Source organism: Paroedura picta, chromosome 11 (genome assembly GCF_049243985.1).
Source record: "Paroedura picta isolate Pp20150507F chromosome 11, Ppicta_v3.0, whole genome shotgun sequence".
Lineage (NCBI taxonomy): Eukaryota > Metazoa > Chordata > Lepidosauria > Squamata > Gekkonidae > Paroedura > Paroedura picta.
Genome location: NC_135379.1, coordinates 1,998,618 through 2,022,816, shown reverse-complemented (window position 1 = coordinate 2,022,816; position 24,199 = coordinate 1,998,618). Strand labels below are relative to the sequence as shown.

General features: G+C 50.6%; 1 protein-coding gene across 1 annotated transcript; it reads right to left on the bottom strand.

Moving 5' to 3' along the window:
* On the bottom strand, positions 1 to 23,113 carry MYL3 (myosin light chain 3). The gene is made up of 7 exons (XM_077303590.1): positions 22,528 to 23,113; positions 15,337 to 15,364; positions 8,358 to 8,507; positions 7,910 to 8,083; positions 6,571 to 6,648; positions 6,216 to 6,254; positions 1 to 524 (listed from the first exon to the last, which is right to left on the bottom strand). The coding sequence occupies exons 1-6, from the start codon at positions 22,657 to 22,659 to the stop codon at positions 6,226 to 6,228; spliced, it is 591 nt and encodes a 196-aa protein (XP_077159705.1). The 5' UTR covers positions 22,660 to 23,113; the 3' UTR covers positions 1 to 524; positions 6,216 to 6,225.
* Between the last annotated feature and the right edge of the window lie 1,086 nt (positions 23,114 to 24,199).

Here is a 24,199-nt window from a genome sequence, read left to right as displayed (position 1 = left end):
TTCTTTATATTATATTTTATTATAGGTTGAAATACTGAAAACTTCTAGGATAAGTTTCAGAATCACAGGAGGTATGCTTCTTTTGCAAACTGGGTTTTTTCATTTATGTACCGTCATGGAATTCACGCGGATAGCAATTTTTCTGTGACTTTCTGCACATAGGAAAGGTCTGCTTTAAAACGGAACAAAATCTAGAGTCCATTCTGGTCGGGGGGGGGGGGCTACCAAACGAATGAGGGTGCGATGGATGCCAGGGGGGCAGAGGTCCGACGATGGGATGGTTCCAGAGAGGCTGTTGGAGGCAGTGAGAAGAGCCCAGCAGAAGGCACAGTGATCCGGATGAGCGCGAGAGCAGCATGGAAGAACCCCGGTTCCAGGATCAGCAAGAGAGAGAGAAAGAGAGAGAAAGAGAGAGAGGGAGAACCGGCACGTGAAGGACCTTTGCGTAGCCATCCGGGGTCACGCCTGCTGCTGTGGAAAGCCAAGGTTTTGCCCAGCTCCATCCCGTGGTGGTGCATCAGGTCCTAAAAACAAGGGGATTGAAGAGTTAGGAACAAGCAGGCAGGTGAGCTAACAAACGGGGCAGGAGAGGGAACCTGGCTGGACAACAGACCGGTCTGCAAAAACATTTTGCCAGCTTTCCGTTTCCTGCTGAGTTTCTGTTTTGTAACCGCAGGCACAGAAGCCGCGTTTTGCCACCCGGAGGATTTCAGAGATAGGCTTGAGGCCTGAGCTAGGGATAGGGTTGCCAGCCTCCAGTCGGGGCCTGGAGATCTCCCACTATTTAAACCAGGGTTTCCCAACCATGGTACTGCAAAGGCCTCTCAATGGTAGCAGGGCGTGCAATTTCCAACTCCAAACAAAGACGAAATAAATATTTTTATAATTAAAAAAAGTTTAGCTTTATTTATTTATTTATTTGTATTTTTTTTTTATTTAATTTATATACCACCCTCCCCGAGGGCTCGGGGCAGTTTACAGAAAACAGGGAGGATACAATTAACACATTTGGGCAAGTTGACCCGCCCCTTCCCAAAGCAGCCAATGACGCGCCTGGAGCAGGTGGGAAGGGCTCCAGTTGTTTAAACCTCAGCTGCCCGAGGCTCCTCCCACTTCGGGGGGGAGGGGGCTTGCCACGGATGCGTGGCTGCTGACATCACTTCCTGCTACCTGGAAGCCTGAAAACATATTTGTTTTGGAGGGTGGAGCCTACGGAGGTCCCTCTCTCCACTTGCTCTCCCCAAGTTCCACCTGCCAAAATGTAGGGATATGACCCCTGTGGTCATTTTTGGTTTCCATCTGCTTACTGCAAGCAATTCCCTCTTCCCTCCCCCAGCCTGTTCCCAGTTTTTCCCCTTTATGGGCCATATTTACACCAGTCATGTGGCCTGTGTATGTTATAGGTTTTTTTAAAAAAATAGCATTAATATGTGTGGATTTAGTAGGAAAATTCAACACATGGAAACAGTAAAGAATGCAAGCCTTAAAACAAAGCTTATGGTCTTGATTCACCAAAGGGAGAAAGAAATTGGGGGAAAATGGAAACGGAGTTCTAAGCTGAACCGAAAAATCAACACGGACAACCATGTCTCTCTGCAACTGGCAACACCAGAATTAATGATGCATGATGCAAATTGGCTGAACCCCTCCAATCATAGGATTCGACGATGCTTAGGATGCCAACCTCCTGTTGCTGGCTGGAGATTGCCTGAAATTACCACTGATCCCCAAGCAGCAGAGAACCATCCCTGCCTGGAATGCAACGGCACATGTGTGTGCCTTCTCAGTGTGCTCTTGCAGCTGGATTTTTCTGTGTGAAACTGGAAAACCAACTTCTAAAGTGCATCATGAGTGCATTGTCCAGAACAGGGGTAGTCAAACTGCGGCCCTCCAGATGTCCATGGACTACAATTCCCATGAGCCCCTGCCAGCGAATGCTGGCAGGGGCTCATGGGAATTGTAGTCCATGGACATCTGGAGGGCCGCAGTTTGACTACCCCTGGTCCAGAAGATGGTGCCCAAGCAGGTTCAAATGAATGTCCATGCCTGCCAGGTAAGGTTGCCAAGTCTGAGTTGAGAAATTCCTGTATATTTTGGGGAGTGGATCAGGGTTTGGGGATGGGAGGGTTAATGCCATAGAGTACCCCCACAAAAGTAAACATTTTCACCAGGGGAACTGATCTCTGGAGGTCAGTCGGAATCCTGGGCGACCTCCAGACCTGACCTGGAGAATGTCAACCCTACTGCACGGTCCCATTCAGCATATCAGTCTTTTAAAAATGAACAATTGGCGGCCCTTCAGTTTCCCCTAAATCTGCCGGTTTATCCCTGAGCTCCTGTCGCTTATTGGAAGCCCCCCGGGTGAACCAGCCATCCTGCAGCTACCCTAATAAATCACCCCAGCCAGAAACAGAGCGGCAGGAGATGAGACAGGGGCTGGTGCCTGCAGTTTGTGTCTTCTCCAGATTGCTCAGGGCCAGGAGTCACCACGGACCCAGTTTGGGAAGGATGCCGATGCGAACGGGGAAAGTTATATAACCAGAACAGCATGTGAACCAGAGGAGCTCTTGACCTCGGGAGAGCGGTCAAACGATCAATTATGCGGAGAATGTAGCAAATTGGTTCATATTATCAGGACTTCGTGACCTCTGGGAGAAAGAGAGCCAAGAAAGGATGCTGGGGGGGGGGGGCTGTCTGAGTACAAATGCACAACCATTGAAGCATAGAGTTGGCAGGTACCCCAAAGGTCCTCTAGTCCAACCCCCTATACAATGCAAAGAATTCACAGATACCTCCTACCATACATACAGTGAAACCCCCACCCATGCCCAGAACCACCCCCAGGTTGGGTTCAGAAGAGACGGAGAGGGGTATTCCTAGGATTCAGGTAGACAAAGGCCCTTTGCTCAGATGAAGATGAAGAGGAGGAGGAGGAGGAGGAGGAGGAGGAGGAGGAGGAGGAGGAGGAGGAGGAGGAGAAGAAGAAGAAGAAGAAGAAGAAGAAGAAGAAGAAGAAGAAGAAGAAGAAGAAGAAGAAGAAGAAGAAGAAGAAGAAGAAGAAGAAGAAGAAGAAGAAGAAGAAGAAGAAGAAGAAGAAGAAGAAGAAGAATTGGTCACTGTAAGACACAGAATGTTGGACTGGGTGGGCCATTGGCCTGACCCAACATGGCTTCTCTTACATGGATAAACATATAGAGCAGAGGTGCGTCAGGGGAATAGTCTGGGGCAGGGATGCTCTGTCTTCTTGGTGCTTATGGGGAAACAGCAGTAGGGCCCCACTGGTGGACCTCCTGAGGGCCCCTGGGTTTCACCCACTGTGTGTTGGGCATTATAGATCATTGTCTTGATCCAACATGGCTTCTCTTACATGACTCTTCTTAATTCCAGAAGAGTCCTAACAAACTGTGGATGCACAGAAGAGAAGCCACAAGATGCCCCACAGACGTGGAAATTTCTACAAGGAAAAGAAAGAGTTGCAGACAGGCCTCCATGCTGACAGCACGCTCGATATCGTGGGACAAAAGCCTCAGCGGGTGGGAATCATCTCCGGCCCTCTGGGGTGCGGGTGAACAGCTAAAACAATAAAAACAAACCCTCCAGTCCTGGCGGCCTGTTGCCACAGCTCTGATAGTTTCTGAGCTCGCTAAACAAACAAGATCGGGACATTAGAGGGGAGAAGACGAACCAGAGGAGAGAAAAACAGGAACTAGTAAGAAAGAGTTCAAGCTGTTTTTCTTCCTTTATCGAAAAATCCCCCTCTCTCCTTGCTGCTCCCAAGATGGATGGGTTGTTTGGTCCCGAGGTCAAGTTTTTCCCAAGAGCTCCGAAGAGGCACATCCAGCCTCTCTGCTCCCTGCTGGCTGGCTGCATGCTTGGGCTTTTTGTCCTCTTGAAGGGAGGGATACCAGGCTTATCTGTCCTTGCAGCAACACAGTGGGAAAGCTAAGGTTTAGCTCAGTGGACCTCTTTCCAAACACTGGGGGAGGGGGTTTCAGATCGTGGAGGGCTAGAAGGATGGCCCAGACCAGCCTGGTCTGATCTCATGGTTAAGCAGGGCCTGAAAGGGGGGCCCCCCAAGGAAGTCCGGGGTTGCTAGGGAGGGGCAGGCAATGACAGACCCCCTCTGAGTGTCTCCAGCCTCTGGGGTCGCCGTTAGTCAGTTGCTCTCTCCCTCGTTGTCCTGGCTGGGACGGCCCACGCTAGCCCACCTGGTCAGAGGCTGGAAGCTAAGAAGGGTCGGCCCTGGTGAGTCCTTGGAGGGGAGACCACCTAGGAAGTGCTGCGTGGCTACACAGGAGCAGGCAAGGGCCCTCCAGCCTGAATATTTCTCCTCTGGGAAATGCAACAGGGTCGCCATAAATGAGCTGGGCCTTGATGGAACTTGCCAGTCAGGCTGGGTTTGGGCACACAGAGGAGGGCGACCAAGATGATGAAGGGGTTGGAGCACCTTCCCCCATGAGATGCAGCAGAAGAGTCGGAGGCTTTTTCCTTTCCCTGGCAGCAAGGACAGTTACGCTTACCAGTTATAGGATCATAGAAACTTAGAATCCTAGAGCTGAAAAGGGCCACACAGGCCACCTAGTCCCACCCCCTGCTCAGTGCAGGATCAGCCTCAAGCATCCAGGAGAAGGATCTGTCCAGCCGCTGCTTGAAGACGGCCAGTGAGGGGGAGCTCCCCTCCTCCTTAGGCAGCCCATCCCACTGCTGAACTTGACTCCCAGAATCCTAGAGTGGGAAGGGGCCATGCAGGCCATCCAGTCACACCCCCTGCTCAGTGCAGGATCAGCCTCAAGCACCCAGGAGAAGGATCTGTCCAGCCGCTGCTTGAAGACGGCCAGTGAGGGGGAGCTCCCCTCCTCCTTAGGCAGCCCATCCCACTGCTGAACTTGACTCCCAGAATCCCAGAGTGGGAAGGGACCCTCAAGGCCATCTAGTCCCACCCCCTGCTCAGTGCAGGATCAGCCTCAAGCACCCAGGAGAAGGATCTGTCCAGCCGCTGCTTGAAGACGGCCAGTGAGGGGGAGCTCCCCACCTCCTGAGGCAGCCCATTCCGCCGCTGAACTATTCCAACTATAAAGAAACAATTCCTGGTTTCTAGCCGATATCGTTCTCCACGTAGTTCAGACCCATTCCTGCAGGTCCTCCCCTCTGCTGCCCACGGGAACCTTTCCCTGCCCCCCTCCAAAGGACAACCTTTCAGGGCCTTGAACCGAGCAACCTTGTTCGTCCCAGATTATAACACAAATCCTTACTGACTTTTCAATTACTTCTAGATTATTAAAAACCGAATTTTCCTTCCTGTTCCCCAGCCCTTTCTGCTGCTTGATCCTCCAAACTACCAATGGTCAATCCCTCTTTCTCTTTGAGGCAGAAAGTCAATGAGGGCTTTCCCGTCAGCAGTGAAGGAAGCTATTGTCCCGCCGCCCCCCACCCTGTAATCAAAGATGTGAGTTTAGCCGTCCCTGCAGATTCTGGCCTCTTCTTCAACCCGTCTTTCCACTGTGGGTTTCCTCAAAGCCTTCCGATTCTGAGCCTGCAAAGCTACCGTATCCCCCGGGGAACAGATCGCGGGAGCCTGGAGATCCGCTGTAATTCTTAGGAGGGTGTCCTGCTGGGCCCACCCGGAGGTTGGCAACCCTACTAGCACAGGAGATCCCGAGCAGCCATTTGTCCAGTGACAAGAACCAGGGGAGACTGAGGCTGTTCCTTACAGCCCACCTTGGACGATGCACTTTCGATCCGCTATCGTTTCGCACCGGAAAACCCAGTTGCAGAAGCATGCTGAGAGGGTGTTATCCAATGGGAGCACAAGAGTCAGTGAGTCTTTCCTCAAGGGAGATGTTAGAATCCTAGAATCCTAGAGTTGGAAGGGACCTCCTGGGTCATCTAGTCCAACCCCCTGCACTATGTAGGACACTCGCAACCCTAATGGGTTGCGAGTGTCCTACATAGTGCAGGGGGTTGGACTAGATGACCCAGGAGGTCCCTTCCAACTCTAGGATTCTATGGTTCTAGCCCTCTCGCTCCTCCACTGTCACCTGCCACCCCCTTGAACCTTCACAGAATCAGCCTCTCCGTCAGATGGCTATGTCGTTCCTTCAATTTCAAAGACCCCCATCTGGAATGCCCCACAAGCTCCCCCCCCTATAGTCAGCTTCACCCCCAACTGAGGATCCCTCCAGAAAAATCAAGGTGTGACTGTTCCATACACCGACCTGGTGGTATTCAGCTGGCCATGATGTGCTTCACAAAAGCTGAAACAAAAATGAAAAAAGATTAATTTGTTGCCCAGGAGCTGATTGGCCCAAGAAGGAGGGAGAGCTGCTAGGGATCGGCTTGCCACCTCTGGGTTGGGGAATTCCAGGAGGTCTGTGGGCAGAGCCTTGGGGAGGGTCCCCAGGGGGATATAATTCCAAAAATCCCCCCCCCTCTCCAAAGCAGCCTTTTCCTTCAGGGAAATTGATTCCTGCCCTTTAGAGACCAGTTGCATTGCCAAAGGATCTCCAGCTCCCCCACCTGGAGGTTGGCAACCCCACCAAACCCAATAGCCTTCTGTTTCTGGATCCAGACCTTCATAGTTGATGCAGCCATTGGAATCCTCTTGGCCGGCCATGAGCTTGTCGACTTCTTCTTCCGTCAGCCGCTCCCCTGGAACATCAAACCAGAAAACTTAGAATCCCGTGGCCCCCCTAGTTCCCCCTACCTCCCCATCCTGTTGTGGACATCTGGCCCACCAAGTCATGGCTGACTTATGGTGCCCCCAGAGAGGGGCTTTCAAGGCAAGGGAGCCACAGAGGTCATTGCCTTCCTCTGCAGAGCCTTCCTTGGTGGTCTCCCATCTAAGATTTAGGGTGACCCCAGCAAGGGGCTTTCCAGGCAAGGAAGGAGCAGAGGTGGTTGGCCATGGCCTTCCTCTGCAGAGCCTTCCTTGGTGGTCCCCCACCCAGGCGACTCCAGCAAGGTGTTTTTCAAGGCAAAAGAGAAGCAGAGGTTGTTTGTTTTTGCCTTCCTCTGCAGAACCTTTCTTGGTGGTCTTCCACACAAGATCTACAGCGACCCCATCAAGAGGTTTTCCGGGCAAGTGAGAAGCAGAGGTGGTTGATCTTTGCCTTCCCTTGCAGACTCTTCTTTGGAGGTCTCCCCTTCTAAACACTAACCAAGCTTGACCCTGCTTAACTTCCGAGCTCTCACAAGGTCAGGCCAACCTGAGCCAGCCTGGTCAGGGCAGTGTGTCACAAACAGCCACAAAAATGGTCTTCTTGGCAAAGACTTCCTCTTTTGGAGACAAACAGCCTTTCCGTCCCCGGGCGGTCACAAACAGGCCTTGTGGGGAACGTGCGGCCGACAGGGCTGACCAGACCCTTCTCCCTAGTCAGATCTGGAAATAGTCCAGTTGACAGATTTATTTTCAGCATGTCCTGATGAATTTCAGCAGTAAAACCAGACTTGGAATTGCATCTGGATGCAGCCTTTAGGTGCAATTTAGTTAGCCTAAAGATATTCCAGCAGCTTTCAAGCAGTGTAAGTGGCCCGCCAGCTGCTCCTTAGAGAGGCAGCCCCACCCAGGTCAGAGGTCTAAGGCAGGGGTAGTCAACCTGTGGTCCTCCAGATGTCCATGGACTACAATTCCCCTCCCCAAGCCCCACCAGCCTCCGGCTCCACTCCCATAATCTCCAGGGATTTCTCCACCTGGAGTTGGCAACCTCGCCCTGAGGAGCTGCTGTCAGTCTGAGTAGACAGTCCTGCCCTTGATGGACCCAGGGCCTGATCCTGTCTAAGGCAGCTTCATAGGTAGTCAAAGCCGGACGCCACCCATTGTACTCCACTGCCCTTACATGGGTAAGAAAGGGGGAATCGCTCCTGGACTCTTCTTGTTCTTTTTTTTACTCCTCCGGCTGAGTTTGCTTACCGAGAGTCGCCAAAACGTGGCGGAGTTCAGCCCCCATGACGGTGCCATTCCCTTCCTTGTCGAAAACTCGCAGGCCTTCCACGAAATCCTCAAAGGTCCCTGTGTCTTTGGTCTTGGCGACGTGCTGGAGCATCGGCAGGAAGGTGTCGAAGTCGATCATTTTGCTGCTCATTTCTGCTCGACGCACAAGACAAAACAGGGGGGCAAACAGGATTTACCCAGGCCAAGCACCGGGCGGTTAAGGCGGACTGAACATTCCCGGTTTCATTGTTTTAGTGTCTTCTATCAACAGTTTTGCTTAACTGTTTTCACAGTTGGCCATGCACATCTTGTTTGTAGGGTGTTCACACACCATCTGGTTGTGAGAGGCCATTTATGGTGTTGAAGCCCCAGTCAAAATCTGCTCTGTGGGTTTGCGACCAGGAAAGGGGCACTGGGAGGGTCTCACCTTCTGGTTTCGGCCGGCCAAGAACCTTCAGAACTTCCGCCTGGGTGGGATTCTGCCCACAAGCCCTCAGGACGTCTCCGCACTGGGCGTAGCTGATTTTCATCTCACTTTTTGGAGTCCTATCAAAGACCTGGAAGATCTCCTTAAATTCTGGGAGTGGGGAGTGAGGAAGAAGAAGAACACCCCAAAAATGCTTAAATGTATGATCTGTTGGAAGAGTTTAAACATGCAAGAGAGCACAGCACCAACCTGCTTAAAAGAATAAGAGAAAGAACGTTTTAATCATTGTCTATTATTAATTATTAGCATTATATATTAATTTTTAGGCTGCCACTCCCTGCATGTAGGCTTGCTGGGCAAGAGCCTCATCTGTTTCTACCCCTTTTCTAAAAACACTTGGACAAAACCAGGGAAGGGCCTCTGGGGCTCTGGGTTGGGGGATCCTGGTTTTGACAGTAACATGAACAAAATAGAGAAACAAAATGGATCCCTGGCCCTGGGTCCCTCAAAGCCCACACAATATTTCAGGGGTTCCTCCACAACCAAAAGGTTGAAAAAGGCAGGCTTGGAGGACCACCATGGTCAACACTGACAACGGGGGAGATGGAACAACATGGGGAGAAGAGGAAGAACATAAGAAGGAAGCAGAAACATCAGGGGGAGGAATGCCTGTTAACACGCTCACCCGTGTTTATAAAAAAGCCAAACACAGCTCTTCTATTTATTTCTGAACAAACAACCAAATTGTTCCCAACCAGCCTCTCACCCTTTAGTTTTGTCTGAGCTTTCAAACTGCATGAACTCGGTATCAGATACGCCTGCATTCCGGCTCCTCGGTCGTTCCTGGAATGGCCAGGATCCGGTCAAGGAGGTTGTCGGGTTGTTGTTATAACCCACTGACAATCTGGAGTTACCAGAAAGCCCTTGACCCGGTTAACCTTGGAGGGGTTCCAGATCGGGCGAAAAGAAAAGCCACGAAGCCCCACTAATTAAATTGCGTCGGGGTCCCAAGGGTCGGATGAAGCAACTCCACGGCCCCCTCTGTGTGGTTTGTGTCATGGATGTGATTTGTTTATTTGGGTAGTTGAAGAGTGAGCTGCCGTCCCATGCCGCATGGTCGACCCCGGCAAATTATCTTGAGTACAGGTTCCAGAAGAACGTTAATGGGAATAATAATCATAATAATACAGTCTCAGGAAGTTCCCCCAAGGCCACAAAGAAGATCGCTGAGAAAAATGCAGAGCTCTTCCCTCAAAGAAATGCTGCCAACTCCCCAATTAAAACCCAGGCCCTCCTTCAGCCCAGAGTTACACAGTGGTGGTTATTGTCTGTTTGCAAGGGGAGGTTGTTTTTTTTTTGGGGGGGGGGTTGAGCCAGGGATGATGTGGTTGGGGGAGGAGAGGGACCTTGGCAGGATATGGCGTCATAGCATCTATCCACCAGAGCAGCCTTTCCCTCCAGAGGAACTGGTCTTGGTCCCCTGGAGATCAGCCATAATCGTGGGAGACCTGCGGGTGACATCCAAAGCTGCAGGGTGAATCCTGAAGAAACACTGCCAAATTGGACTTGAAAGATGTTGCAACAAACAACCGTCTCACTGGATAAAACACATGAAGCATTTCAGAATTAGTTACCTGTTGCTTATCTACTAGTGCTTATTCTAAAAAACCCAGAACCAGATAGTCCAAACTAACCTCGTCTCATCAGAACTCGGAAGCTAAGCAGGGTCAGTCCTTGTTCCCACTTGGATGGCAATCACCGCCACCCCCATGAACCCCCTCAGGGGTCACCCCAAGTTAGCTGTGGCTTGATAGCACTTTGAAAACCCTCTTTCTTCATTTTCTTTAAACAAACAAAACACGTTTGGGATGTCCCAGTAATCAGCCAGAGTTGATTCCCAACTCAAATCTCCCCAATGGCTAACTGTAATCATTTCCTCATCCTTTCTGACTTGCATCCCCTTTCCGAATACAGAGCTGAACCCTCAACATCAGTTTTGTCTCCTCTTACTGGCCATGGCTTTCCAAGATCTCACCTCCTGCCTGGTCCTTTTAACTGGAGATGCCGGGGAATGAACCTGGGACTTTCTGCGTGGCAAGCAGAGGCCCTGCCCACAGAGTCAGGGCTCAAGACACTCCACTAACTGTGGGGATCACATGAAGCTGCCTTATTCTGAATCAGACCTTTGGTTCATCAGGGCCAGTATTCTTTACTCAGACTGGCAGTGCCTCTCCAGGGTCCCAGGAGGTCTTTCACATCACCTACTGCCTGGAGATGCCAGAGATTGAACCTGTGACCTTGGAATAGAATCCTGAAATTAGAAGGGTCCATACATGCCATCTGGTCCAACCCCTGCTTAATACAGGATCAGCATGTATGATAAGTATCAGTCCAGCCGATGCTTGAAGACCATGAGTGTGGGGGAGCTCCCCACCTCCATAGGCAGCCCATCCCACTGCTCAACTACTCGGACTGCCAGAAGTTATCTCCTGATATCTAGCCGGTACCATTCTACATGTGGTTTAAATCCATGAATGTGGGTCATACTCTGCTGCCAACAGGAACCGTTCCCTGTCCTCCTCCAAGTGACAACCTTTCAGATACTTCAAGAGAGCCATCTTCTCCCCCCTCAACCTCCTCTTCTCCAGGCTGAACATTCCCAAGCCCCTCACAGCCTTCCTTCCTAGGGCTTGGTCCCCAGGCCCCGGATCATCCTCGTCGCTCTCCTCTGCCCCCTCTCCATTTTGCCCTCCTCCTTTTGGAAGCGAGGCCTCCAGAACTGCACACGGGACTCCACAGGACTTCTTCATGCCAAGCAGGTGCTCTCCCACTGAGCCTCAACCCCTCCCACTGCCAACATCACCCTGTCAAAAATCCAATTGGCTACGTAGCATTGCAATGTCTTCCCATCCCACGTGTTATTCTTGGTTTGTTCAGAAGCCTGATCCAAGAAACGGCATCCTCATTCTCCACTGTCGTCCTTTACTGCCAGTGACACCACCAGCCAGCCAAACATGATTGGCCCCAGGATGTCCCCTTGTTCTCGATGGGATTCCTGATTGGCATGACAGAGAAGGAAGGCGAAAGAGAAGTCCTCAGAGCAGCAGAAATGGGAAAGTGCGCCTTGGGAGTCGTCACACCGCCAAATTCTCTTGGGGAAAGATTTCTCATGGTGGTGGAAAGCGCCATCAGGTTCCAGCCAAATTGTGGCGATCCCGTAGGGCTTTTGAGGCCAGAGATGAGCAGATGTGGCTTGCCCCAACCTGCCTCTGCATGGCAGCCTTCCTTGTGGTCTCCCATTCGAGAACCTAAGAGTGCCAAGGCGGCCCAGCTTCCACGATGGACCAAGGCCCGGCCGGCTGGGGCTATCCAGGTCAGGGTGGAAATTTCTACCCCCCTGAATCTTTCACCCTCCCCGGAAAACGGGGCATTATCTGGGGCCGTGCTGCTCGCCTAACCTCCGTGGCCCCTTTTATTTTCCTTCCGTTGTCTGCAGAGCGTCCCACGGACTCGAGGTCCCGTATTTTGCAACTGGGAACGTGACGACCAGGACAAGAGTGGCTTCCAGGACAGCAGCTGAACAAACAGGAGGCCTCTGGTTTCCTCCTGGCCTATCATTATCGAAAAACCTTGTCAGCAGGATCGACGTTGACGTTGGGTTTTCAGTGGCAGCTGTCAGAACAAGGCCTGGCTTCATTCTTCCACCGCAGACAGAGGGCTGGTGTTGTGGTGAGCGGCTTGGAAGCTGGAGGCTCTGCGACTCCAAAGGCAATTTCCCAGCATCCCGTTCCACAGAGGCCCCGTTTGGGGACTCTCTCTTCAGCATCGTCTGCTCCCTCCTGACTCTTCACACCAAGCAGCGAAGGGCAACATCAGACTTGGGAAAGCCCTGAGACAACTGGCCACTCTTGGAAGACCTTTCTTGGCATCCCACAGCCTTTCTTGGCACTTGCGTGCAAAATTCGAGCCTGAAATTGCATCTGAGATCATAGTCAGGAAACTCCTGAGAAAATTGAGCACAACTCGGAGGAGTTTCCTTGCATGCCAGAATGACTCTTGGCGTTTGCGTGCAAAATTTGAGCCTGCCGTTTCATCTGAGATAAAATTCAGGAACTCCTTGAGAAAACTGACCACAACTGGAGATTTTTTTTTTTTTGGATTCCACATTTCTTGGATCTTGCATACAAAATTCGTGCTCGAAATTTAATCTGGGACAATATTCAGGGTGACCATTGCACTGGGTCCCATTTGGGTTGCTAGCTTTGGGGCAGGAAATTCCTAGACTTTTGGGGGTGAGAGGCAGTGTTTGGAGAGGAGAAAGCAGGAGATAATGCCGGTCTGCTAACCGCCAGTTGCAGGCCAGAGATCTCCTGGAATTACTACTACATAATTACATACATCATGTATTATTTATTTATTTAGAACAGTTATTTAAGGAACAAAAGGAACTGAGGAAGGGCTTCACCCAACGAGACTTTTGAAGAAAGAAAATTAAGTTTTTTATGAATGCAGCAGCAAAGTCTCTTTGCAAACCATCACTAATGTGCATTGACAGTAGATGGAAAGTGCATTGTTTAGTGTGGGGGGGAAGCATCATTTGGTTTGGCCCTCAGACACTAAGCTTCGAGAACACTACAGGGGGCTCTTCCGCAGTTCTCATTTTCTTCACTTGGGTGTCGCGATCGCTTTGGGGCATGTCGTCTGTCTTCGTTTGACTCCCTCTAGAGGTTGAGTCGATATTACAGCGCTGAATATCCGGCATATCTCCGTCCAGATTCAAACTGCAGGTTTTTATGCCGGATAGATGTGATATCGAATTGACCACTAGATGGCACAAAACATGTGCTGAACAAGGTGGGAAATCCCATGACAAAAATGAGAACACACACAACAATTCTATCACGGCCAGGATTTTTTTGTGGTGTCTGGTCGTATGCTCCACAGGAACACGAGCAGGGAAATGGTGCTCAGGGCGACTGGAGCCCAAAGCTGTAACAACTGCCTCTTGAGCTGTGTTGCAGGCCCACCCCCACCCCCCCCTTCTAGGAGAACATGTGTGATGGGTTTTCACACCTTTGGGGAGAAATTCCACCTGGGGAAATGATCTCCCGGAGGAGATCAGGGCCCTGCCGGAACTTCCACAATTCCACAGGGCCTGCAAAAAGGAGCTCTTCCACCAGGCATTTGGTGGGGCCGACTGACCCATAACATCTACAGGTCCCCCCCACCACCACCACTGAGAGGTTGAACCTATCAAGGGAGTGTCAATGTTATTGTTGTTGAAATACTGTTCTAGTTCTAGTTGGTATGTTATTATGTTATATTGTTATAAGGATACTGATACTGTTCCACAGGGGTAGTCAAACTGTGGCCCTCCAGATGTCCATGGACTACAATTCCCATGAGCCCCTGCCAGCGAACGCTGGCAGGGGCTCATGGGGATTGTAGTCCATGGACATCTGGAGGGCCACAGTTTGACTACGCCTGCTGTTCCATGTAAATGTTCCAAAATGTTTTCTGTAAACCACCCAGAGCCGTAGGGAAGGGCGGTATACAAATCTAAATAGATAAATAATAAATAAATAAATGACAAGCTCTGTTCTTAGCATCAGGGAACTCGTGGAGAAACCCTTCCTGAACAGCCAAGAGGAGGAGGACGACGAAGAAGAAGAGCTGTTTTGGCTTAAATTTTCCTTTCCCTTCCTCTTCCTACAACTAACACCCAGTGAGGAAGGTGGGGCTAAGAGAGCTCTGAGAGAACTGGGACTGGCCGGGAGGTCTGACTCTCCCCTGGGAGGAATTCTGTATCTGCAGTAGATTAGTTCTCAATTTGACTCCAGGGAACAGAAAGAAAAAAAAAATCCCAGCCGAATGTTTTCAATATAAGGAAAGAACATATGGAAAAGCAATGTCTTCTTATTTTGGCTGTCACGTGCAGGCGAGGGGAGCTGTGCGGAACAAGGGTGGGCGGGCGGTGCACCCTCACGGCAAATGTGCCCTACGTGCCACTGGTGGGAAGACGAAAACATTGTGGGTCTCGTTTGCCAGGCACATCTGAAAACCACTTACCTGGGAAGAATCCAGTAGTGGAAGCCCCCTCAGACCTGACCCCCCCCCCGTTATTTTGTGTGCTCACTCCTCCCCCTCCCCCTCCATTTATCATATCAGTTTTAGGGGTGTCAGCCTCCCTTGGAATTACAGCTCATTTCTGGACTGCAAAGATCAGTTCCCTGGGAGAAAATGGCTCCTTTGGAGTAGAGATGCCATCCTCCAGGTGGGGCCTGGGGATCCCCTGGAATTACAGCTCATCTCCAGACTGCAGAGCTCAGCTCCAATTGGCATAAAACCTCATTTATGCATAAGAATTTATAATAACTGGGCAGCGTGCAAGGGACTGCCACCTGAATTAAGATATTTTTACCGTACCGGTAATGGATAACCCTTTTCCATGCATATTTTATACGCATCGGTGTGGTTTCAAATATCGGTGTGTGCTTTATACTGACCTTCAAAGGTGTAAAGGTCAAAATGCGTTAGGTCTTAGGATATAGTTATAGAAATAAGTGCCATGCCCTGCTGTTTCCATCATTTACCATCTTTTTATATTTGAGCTCCCTGAATAAAAATACAAAGGATATATTTACATTAAAGGTACTTTTAGGTTTCCCATCCTTTTTAGGTTCTCAACTGTATCTCAGCCTAGGTTTTGTCTTCCCCCCCTCCTTCTTTTGGAGTGGGGCTAGGTGAGGGCATGGTTTGGGACCTTCAGTGGGGTCTGATGCCACAGAGTCCTCCCTCCAAAGCTGCCATGTTCTTCAGGGGAACTGGTCCCTGTTGCCTGGAGGCCCGTTCTAATTCCTGGGGACCCCCAGCCACCACTTGGAGAAGAGCAACCCTTTCCTAAAAGGTTACCCCCTGATCCCACAGCACATTTCACAGCATTCATGCAGGGGATGAACGAGAAGCCAGCGTCTCTTACCTTGTATCTGCTCGTTGTTGAATTCAAGCTGGAAAAGAATTCAGAACAAATAGGTGAGAAATTCTGAGAGGGCCCAGGGCACTGTCTGGCATTCAAAGTCCACAAGACCCACAATGGATCTCGTTCTTTCACTGCATTTCAAAATGCATCTCAGAAGATGTTCTCACTCTGATGCCAAATTCCCCTGTTTCCCCTCTGTTTTAATCTGGCTGATTTTACATCGGCACCCAGCGTTCCTTCATTGTGACACTTTACCACAGAGATTCCAGCAGTTCTTAGTGCTACCCGTTGACCCTCCTGGGTTGTAACTGGAAGCAACACGTCCTGTGAGAATTCAGCTGATTGCTCCCAAGAAGCAGACCTTGTTGAAGAAAATCTCTTTATTGAGGAAACCAAGAGGTTAACACCTCTAAATCTTTGCTAAGACTAAACCCCTCAGTTCCATTGTCCCTGCTTAACCTCCAGTCCCCCAGCTCCCCCCCCCCCCCCGCGCACCCTTTTGGGCCCGAAAACAGGTGCCATCTGTCATACCCGGGTCAGAAAGACACAACTGGAGCTACTGGGAGAGGGAGATAACACATCCTCACAGATCAAATAAGTTTACAGCCAGAAATCCTGGTGCAAATGACAACACATTCACACCTAAAGCAATGGGTTGTACAGAATGAAAGGCAGATAAAAACAAATAGCAAAAGCTTGGGTACATGGTTTTGACACATCACACATAGGGTTGCCAGCTCCAGGCTGGAAAATTCCTGGGGGTTTTAGGGGTGGAGCCTGAGGGAGGGCTGAGTTTGAGCGAGGGAGGGACTTCAATAGCATCTGATGCCCCAAGACCACCCCCCCCCCATACACACACACCTTCCAAATCACCTGTTCTCTCCCAGTGAATTCTCTCCAAATCTTCTGGAGATCAATTGTAACCCCAGGAGGTTTCCAGCCACCACCGAGAGGTTGGCAACCCCCCCCCCTCCCAGCCCTCACATTAATTGCCAGGCGATGCTAAGTGTGTTACATCTCCCCTGAAAAGCCCTGCAAGAGCTCCAGTTACAAATGGGTGCATAGAGATGTCACAGAAAGCCACAAAGAGAAAGGGAGGCGGGTGAAGATGAGGAATCAATGGCTAATGGCTATAGCTTTTAAAAGCAAATTTTGGAAGCAAAGCCATTTCACTCCCCGCAACAATGCAAGTTCCTCGTTTCACAAAAACACACAGCTACATCTCAGCCTTACAAACAGCTCGACGTTCTCCGCCAAGGACGCTCCTCTGGCACACGAGGCCAACAAAAGCACCCTAGTAGGGGAGTCAGGTTCCCCCACCCCCAGCCACCAAATGGGAGGGGGGAGAGGGGGGGAGCCAGATATTTTTTGTGCAGGTTAAGGTGCCATTAAGGAAGGACCTTTGCGTCTCTCTTCTAAAAATTCCCTTTGAAACTCATTTTGAATTGCGGTTGGTAATTTTCCTTCCCCTCCCCTTTCAATAATGTTAACCAACGGGCCTCATATGTCGTATTATTTGAATATTTAAACTTCGACAGCTTGTGGATTTCATGCTTATTAGCATCTGTTCTTTGGGGAGTTGTACATGGATTAGAAAATATGAATAAATAAAAAAATAAAAAATAAAATAAATAAATAAATAAATAAATAAATAAGAATATTGGGCTTGAATATTTCATTTTTCAGTTTTGAATTATATGAACGCTTCTGTTTGCTCTTGACTACAGCATACAAAAAACCCGGTTCCTCTCCTATTCTACTCATGCTTTTTTTAAAAACAATGGGTTTATATTCTTTGCAAGCCGCTTCGAGCCTGCCTGTAGACAGGATTGGTGGGGTAAAACTCTGAGGTATAAATAAATCAACTACTGGACACGGGTGAATGGGGGTCTTCAGAGATAGCCTGACCTCCTGGATGAAAGAGCTATCGGAGGCAGCTTGGGTCCTCCGAATTATCACTGGAGGATCCTCTAATGGAGCATGCAATGGGAGAAAAGAAAGAGCGAGAGACAGAGCCCGTTTACATGGACAGATTAATGCAGAACAAGTCATTCGGCTTAAGCAAGGTATGAAATGTAATGCTGGAGTGGAAGCGTGCCTTGAATCGATCCGAGTGCCTGGCCTTCCTTCCCTTGTCCATGGAATCCAGCATGCTGAAAACAAATTGACATTTGCTGCCAAATAAATTTTAAATACCGCACTGCAAAAGGCTCAGTTCTGCCACTCCTCTGGACGCTATAACATTAGCCCATTTGCAGGGTGGCCCGGTCTTGTCAAAGCACAGAAGCTAAAGAGGGTCAGCCCTGCCTAGCATTTGGATGGGAGACCCTAAGGAATATCAGGCATTGACAAGCTACCGCCGAGTATCTTTTGCCTAGGCCTGGAGGGCCCAGGCTGGCCCAATCTCCTTAAATTGGGAAGCTAAGCAGCGACGGCCCCGGCCAGTGTCTGGGTGAGAGACCGCCAAGGACATCCGAGGGCGGTACGCAGAGTCAAGCATTGGCAGGCCCCCTCTGAACGTCTCTTCCCTTGAAAACCCTACACAGTCACCCTAACTCAACTGCCCCTGACGGCACGATTCACCACCATGAATCCGTCCCTGCAGGTCCCCAGCCTTCTTTGCTAGGCTTGACCCTGTGCCTAACAGGGGGGGTCGGGGGATGAAGCAAGTGAATGTTTCTTGAGCATGGACTGCGTGGGGCAGGGGTAGTCAAACTGTGTCCCTCCAGATGTCCATGGACTACAATTCCCATGAGCCCCTGCCAGCTTTGCTGGCAGGGGCTCATGGGAATTGTAGTCCATGGACATCTGGAGGGCCTCAATCTGACTACCCCCGGCATGGGGAAAAAAACTCACCCGTTCAGTTGTCCAGAGCCAGAGGAAGAAAATCTATGGGGCCTCCCCTCCCGGGACATCTGCGAATACATTGTTCTATTTTGGACAGTGACAAGGTCTGCGGGGAATGAACAGGGGCCAGGTAAACAGCGGAGGAGACGGACAGTTGTTCAGCTATTAAAAGCCTTCCCGGCCCCTGCCGTATCCCAAGGCAAGGAACAGATTGTTCCCCTGGAGAGGCTCTGAGTGCAAGACGGACCCGCAATGGGAAACGAGTAGGGAGAAGACTCCCATGATGGCAAAGTTACGCTGGCTGTAGATGCAAATATGGGTCTAGGGGCGGGGCATTGTGAGCAGGACACACCTCATAAGCCCCATGTTGCTCCCACGGGAGACGCAAGGCGGCAGGCAGATGGCAGGGAGGCCAGTAGGAATGACAGCAAAGATTCCCACCCCAATCTCCTCTGGCGGGTGGGGGGGCTTTGGGAGGGAAACCGAGATCTCACCAACGGCCGGCTGGACCGTGTCCTGCTCTGCTTCTCTTCCAAAGAGTTGTGTTGAAGATCAAACCTCCCCTCTCCAGCCTGTCGTCGCAGGCGGAAGCTCCCCCAGCAGTGAGCACAGAACGAGCTGGGCCATTTACCGATTTGGGATTCCTTTTAACTGAAAGCCGGGTGTACATCATGGCGAACCTTTGAGAAAGGCCAATGTTGTTTATCCTGCATGGCAAAAGTTATGGAAGTGAGAAGCACACCTGTGGGCATCAGCCACACCCTCCTGTCAGGTGCTCATCCAGCCTCCTCCCAAAAACTTCCAATGAAGGAGACTCCTCCACTCTCCGAGGCAGCTTATTCCTTCTATGAACAGCCCTCAGTGCCAGAAAATGCTTCCTAATATTTAAGAGGAACCTCTTTTCCTGTGATTTGAACTCATGGCTTTAATCCTTGTCTCTGACACCGCAGTAAACCCCTCTTCAGCATGTCTACCTTTGATGTCATTGAAGAAAGCTCTCCCCTCACCCCTGGCCCTCCTCTTCTCCAAGCGACCCAGCTCTCCCAACCTCTCCTCGTAAGGCCTGGATTCCAACCCCTCCACCACTGAGCCATTCCCTCCCCCTCAGACGGAACAGTAATAGTACTTAAAATATATGTGGCCAGGTATATACAGCTGGATATTTATTTTATGTATTATTAAAATACTATTTCAGAACATAGAGCAGGAAGGCACCCCAGCTGACGTCTACACAACACAGGAAATTCCTGATGGATGCCCAGAGGAAGAAAAAAGAGCTGTTTTTTATATCTTGCTTTTCCCTACTCAAAAGAGTCCCAAAACAGATTACAAACATGCTCTTCCTCTCCCCGTAACAGATACCCTATGGAGTAGGTGGGATTGAGAGAGTTCTGAGAGAACTGCTCTGCAAGAACTAGCAGAACTGCAACTAGCCCAAGGTCACCCAGCCGGCTGCATGTGGGGGAGTGGGGAATCAAACCTGGCTCTCCAAAATAGAGTTCACCACTCTTTAACTACTACACCATGTTGGAGGCAAAAAATCTCCGGAATCCCTGAGCCAATCTGGCCTGGAAGTAGATTATCTCCTGAACTCCCCAATGGTGATGGGCATTATCCTGGACAAACAAGAAAGGGCCAAAAGAACTGAATACAGGCTTAGCCCTTCCTGCCCTCCTCACCACCTGCCTAAATTCACAAGAACAACAATGCTGTCAAATGGCCTTCTAGCCTTTGCTTAAAAACAACCAAAGATGTCAAAATCATGTTATCCTTTTGTCATGTTGCCTTCACCCAGGGACTGTCTAAACCATTTGGTGCAGGGAGGGCTTGGGGTCAAAGGGTAGATGAAGGAGATGTTTGGTTAGGATCTTCAGTCTTAGCAAAGTTTTCGTGATGTCTAGTTCGTTATTCTTTCAATAAAAAGTTTTCTTTTCCCCCAACGAAGCCTGTTTATTGGAAGTAATCAAAGATCCTCGCAGAAGACAGCTTCTAATGCATAAGTTGAGTTGCAGGATTAGTGGCCACTGAGAAAGCCAACAAAGAATTTTCATGCCACAGCTGAGATACATTTAAAGGGAGACTCCTTGTGTCCTTAACTAGAGAAAGGCTCGTTAGTTGGAAACGTCCCAAGTAAGTATCTAATGCTCAACGGGAAAAGGTTCACTTGCCACCTGCTGCGGTCGTAAATAATCGTTCTGGGGGATATTGTGAAAGAGAACGGCACTCCTCGGTATGGTAGAATGGTCATTCTGTGGAAGGGGTTGGTTAGGGAAGCCGTCTCTGATCTGAAAAACTCCTGGAGCTCTGAGGATGAAAACTAAGGTTTGGGGACTTTGGGGAAAATGGAGGGTGGATTCTATGGCATTCTAGTCCACTGAGGTCCCTCTCCTCCCCAAAACCCACCCTCTCCAGGTTCCAACCCAAGATTTTGGAAGGTGGACTCTATGACAGTATACCCCACTGAGGACCCTCCCCAGCCTCCATCCCTCAAATCTCCGGATATATCACAATCTGGCCCTCACAACCCTACAGCCAGTTCATGGCACTCCTTCCTTTCTCCTTCCCCAGACACCTTCAGACATCGCACAATAGCTCTCGGATGCTTAACAGGATGTCTGAAACTCCCGTTTCTCCCAGGAAGCTCTGCGGGGCATGCAGGACTTGCAGGGCTGTGATTAAAGATGCCTCCTGGGCTTCTGAGCAGGAGGCGGAGGCCACAGGCATGGTGGCGAGGCTGGTTGTGGAGAAATGCTCAGAAAGCCTTCCCTGTTGCTTCTGCCTGGCCCCGGGGAAGCTGGAGGAAGCCCACAGCCGTCCCCAGTCTTCACTGACCTTTGTCCTCGCTGCACCCCAGGGTGCCGAAACCAAACTGTGCACCTGCTACTGCTTTCTAGCCATTGGTTCTTGGGTGTCTCTGCCCCTTTTGGGTGTGATTTGGTACCACAGTACGGCACAGCAAGCCATTGTCCTGCTTCGTCCAGAGCCTCTCCTGTAATTAAGAGCTCAAGAATTCTGTACGAGGAATTTGAAAACTCTGTTCAGCACCAGCCCTTCTGCCAGCTCCGAGTCTTCCGCTGAGCCAGGCAGCAGCCGCAAGAATTAAAATACGGGGTGATTGGAAGAAGGTGTCTGGATTGGCCTGCAGGCGAAGAGCAATCTCCAAGTCCAGCAGCTACCTTAAAAGACAATGAGATTCTCGGGGTAGACGCTTTGACTCTCAGCTCTTGACCCAATCCCCAGTTCTCCTGCCTTGTTCACTCTGCATCTTCAACATATACAGAGAGCTAAAGGGAGAGGGGAGGGGAGGGGATTGGAAGCCCCTTTGAGGCTCCTTCGGGGAGAGGAAAGCAGCATCTAAGAACCAACTCCTCCTCCTCCTCCTCCTCCTCCTCTTCTTCTTCTCTCTTTTTCTTCTTCTTCTTCAGAGGCAGTCTAATCTCTAAGTACTAGTTGTAGACAGACTGTATGGGAGGCAACCAGCTGGACACCTTGTGGGGTCCTCAGAAGCATCCATTCTTTTGGGTACAGGTTGCAGGATGAAATGGACCATTCCTGAAACGTTGGTAGGTTTTGGATTTTTCTTCTCATCTGTACATTGCCTCAAACTCTTGATCGAGGTGAGCTGGATCTTGTTGGATCTTCAAAGCTAAGCAGAGGTTTGCCCCCGGCTACTATTTGGACAGGAGGCTATTAAGGCAGTTCTTCGCTTCCGACATATGAAGACCCAACCGGGAGCTTTCAAGGCAAATGAGAAGCAGGTTGGCCATTGCTGTCCTCTGCAGAGTATTCCTTGGTGGTCTCCCAGCCAAGACTTATGGTGACCCCAGAAAGGGGCTTTCAAGGGAGATTAGAAGCAGAGGTTGGGGTGTCATTGCCTTCCTCTGCAGAGCCTTCCTTGGTGGTCTTCCCAGCCAAGACTTATGGTGACCCCAGAAAGGGGCTTTCAAGGGAGTTTAGAAGCAGAGGTTGGGGTGTTATTGCCTTCCTCTGCAGAGCCTTCCTTGGTGGTCTCCCAGCCAAGACTTATGGTGACCCCAGAAAGGGGCTTTCAAGGGAGTTTAGAAGCAGAGGTTGGGGTGTCATTGCCTTCCTCTGCAGATCCTTCCTTGGTGGTCTGCCGGCCAAGATTTATGGCAACACCAGCAAGGGGATTTCAAGGCAAGGGAGAGGCAGAGCTGGTTTGTCAGGGCCTTCCTCTGCAGAGTCTGACTTGGTGGCTCCCCAGCTCAAGTAGCGACCCTGTTTAACTTCCAAAACCAGACAGACAAGAGAGACCTAGACCATGCCACCCCCTCCCTAATTCCACCTTTAGGACCCCCCCCTCCGCCCCCCCGATGCACTTACCTTGATGTTAGCTGGGTTAAATTCAATTTCCTTCTTGGGTTCTGGCTCTGGTGGGGGAGCCGGCTTGGGGGCCGCCTTGGGCTCTTCCTTCTTGGGCTCTGCCTTCTTGGGCTCGGGCTTCTTGGGCGGCATTTTGCCGGGAGGTGGAGACGGCTCAGGAGGCTCAAGCAGAGTCCAAGGTGTTCTTCTCTGTGCGAGGTCTTTATTCACCTCTCAGCCCCTGAATGTCACACGTTGCGCTATCTGGCCTCTCCCCCCCCCCAATCACACACCCCACGTCACACAATAGGGCCGTTGCTATAAAAGGAGAAGACCTTTGGGCCTGCTATTTTGGAGTGGCTGCTTATGGCATTGTTCTGAATTAGCATTGAAATCGGAAGAGGGGTTGTAGGATGCGAGGGTCAGAGCCTGGAGCAGCGTCAAAATATGCCTGTCTCTCGGGGAGGGGGGGAGAGATGGCCGGTTGCATGCTATCAGGAGATCGATTTCGTCCCTCGAGAGATAAAGAGGGGCAGTTTCCTTCATTGTGCTTGGGGGGGGGGTGCGCTGGAGTGTCAGCCCACGGAGCAGGGCAGGAAGACCATGTCGGAACAGGAGAACCTGTCGTGTGTGTGATTCAGCAGCCTATGAAGAATAACCTACAGGGGGCAACAGAGGAGATTTATAATCAGCAAATAATTTCTTCCTACATCCTGATTGGCTGAATTGGTGACTTCTTGCTCCTTTGAGCCCACTTCCTCCCTGCTTGCCTCCAGAACAGGATGATGAAGAACAACAGTTGTGAGTGAGTGAGTGAGTGAGTGAGTGAGTGAGTGAGTGAGTGAGTGAGTAAAAGAGCTGGTTTCTGGCTGGCTTTGCCTCTCATGGCAGCCGTTTTGTGGCACCCCTTTGGTGAATGTGCCCAGCACAGTGCGACCAAATTCCAAAGGTGCCTGCAGGCTAAAATGGTTGGGGAGCCCAGCCTGGAACAAAATAAGCTTACAAAACAAACCTTCTGAAAAGGTGCTGGCTCTGGTTGAAGCCAGGCAGATCTCTTTGGGGTCAGGGTTCACCAGTTTGTTGGAGTGGATACAGGTCTTCAAGGAGCATAGGCAGGTAGGTGGTCCTTGAGACACCCTGTGAGGGAGGGGAGGCTGAGAGAGCCCTGAGATTACTGAAGAAGAAGAGTTGGTTCTTATATGCCGCTTTTCTCTCCCCGAAGGAGTCTCAGAGCAGCTGACAATCCCCTTCCCTTCCTCTCCCCACAACAGACACCCTGTGAGGGAGGGGAGGCTGAGAGAGCCCTGAGATTACTGAAGAAGAAGAGTTGGTTTTATATGCCACTTTTCTCTCCCCGAAGGAGTCTCAAAGCGGCTTACAGTCGCCTTCCCTTTCCTCTCCCCACAACAGACCCCCTGTGAGGTGGGTGAGGCTGAGAGAGTCCTGATATTACTGCTCAGTCAGAACAGCTTTATCAGTGCTGTGATGAGCCCAAGGTCACCCAGCTGGCTGCATGTCGAGGAGGAGCGGGGAATCAAACCTAACTTGCCAAATTGCCAGTCCACACTCCTAACCACCACACTAAGAATGTGTGAAAATGCCCCAAGGCCCATGCCGTCTCTCCCCAAGTAGTTGGCAGGATGGGCCAGGAGAGCCAACCAGTAGGACCCTGCGGCTAGAAGGAACTTTAGGG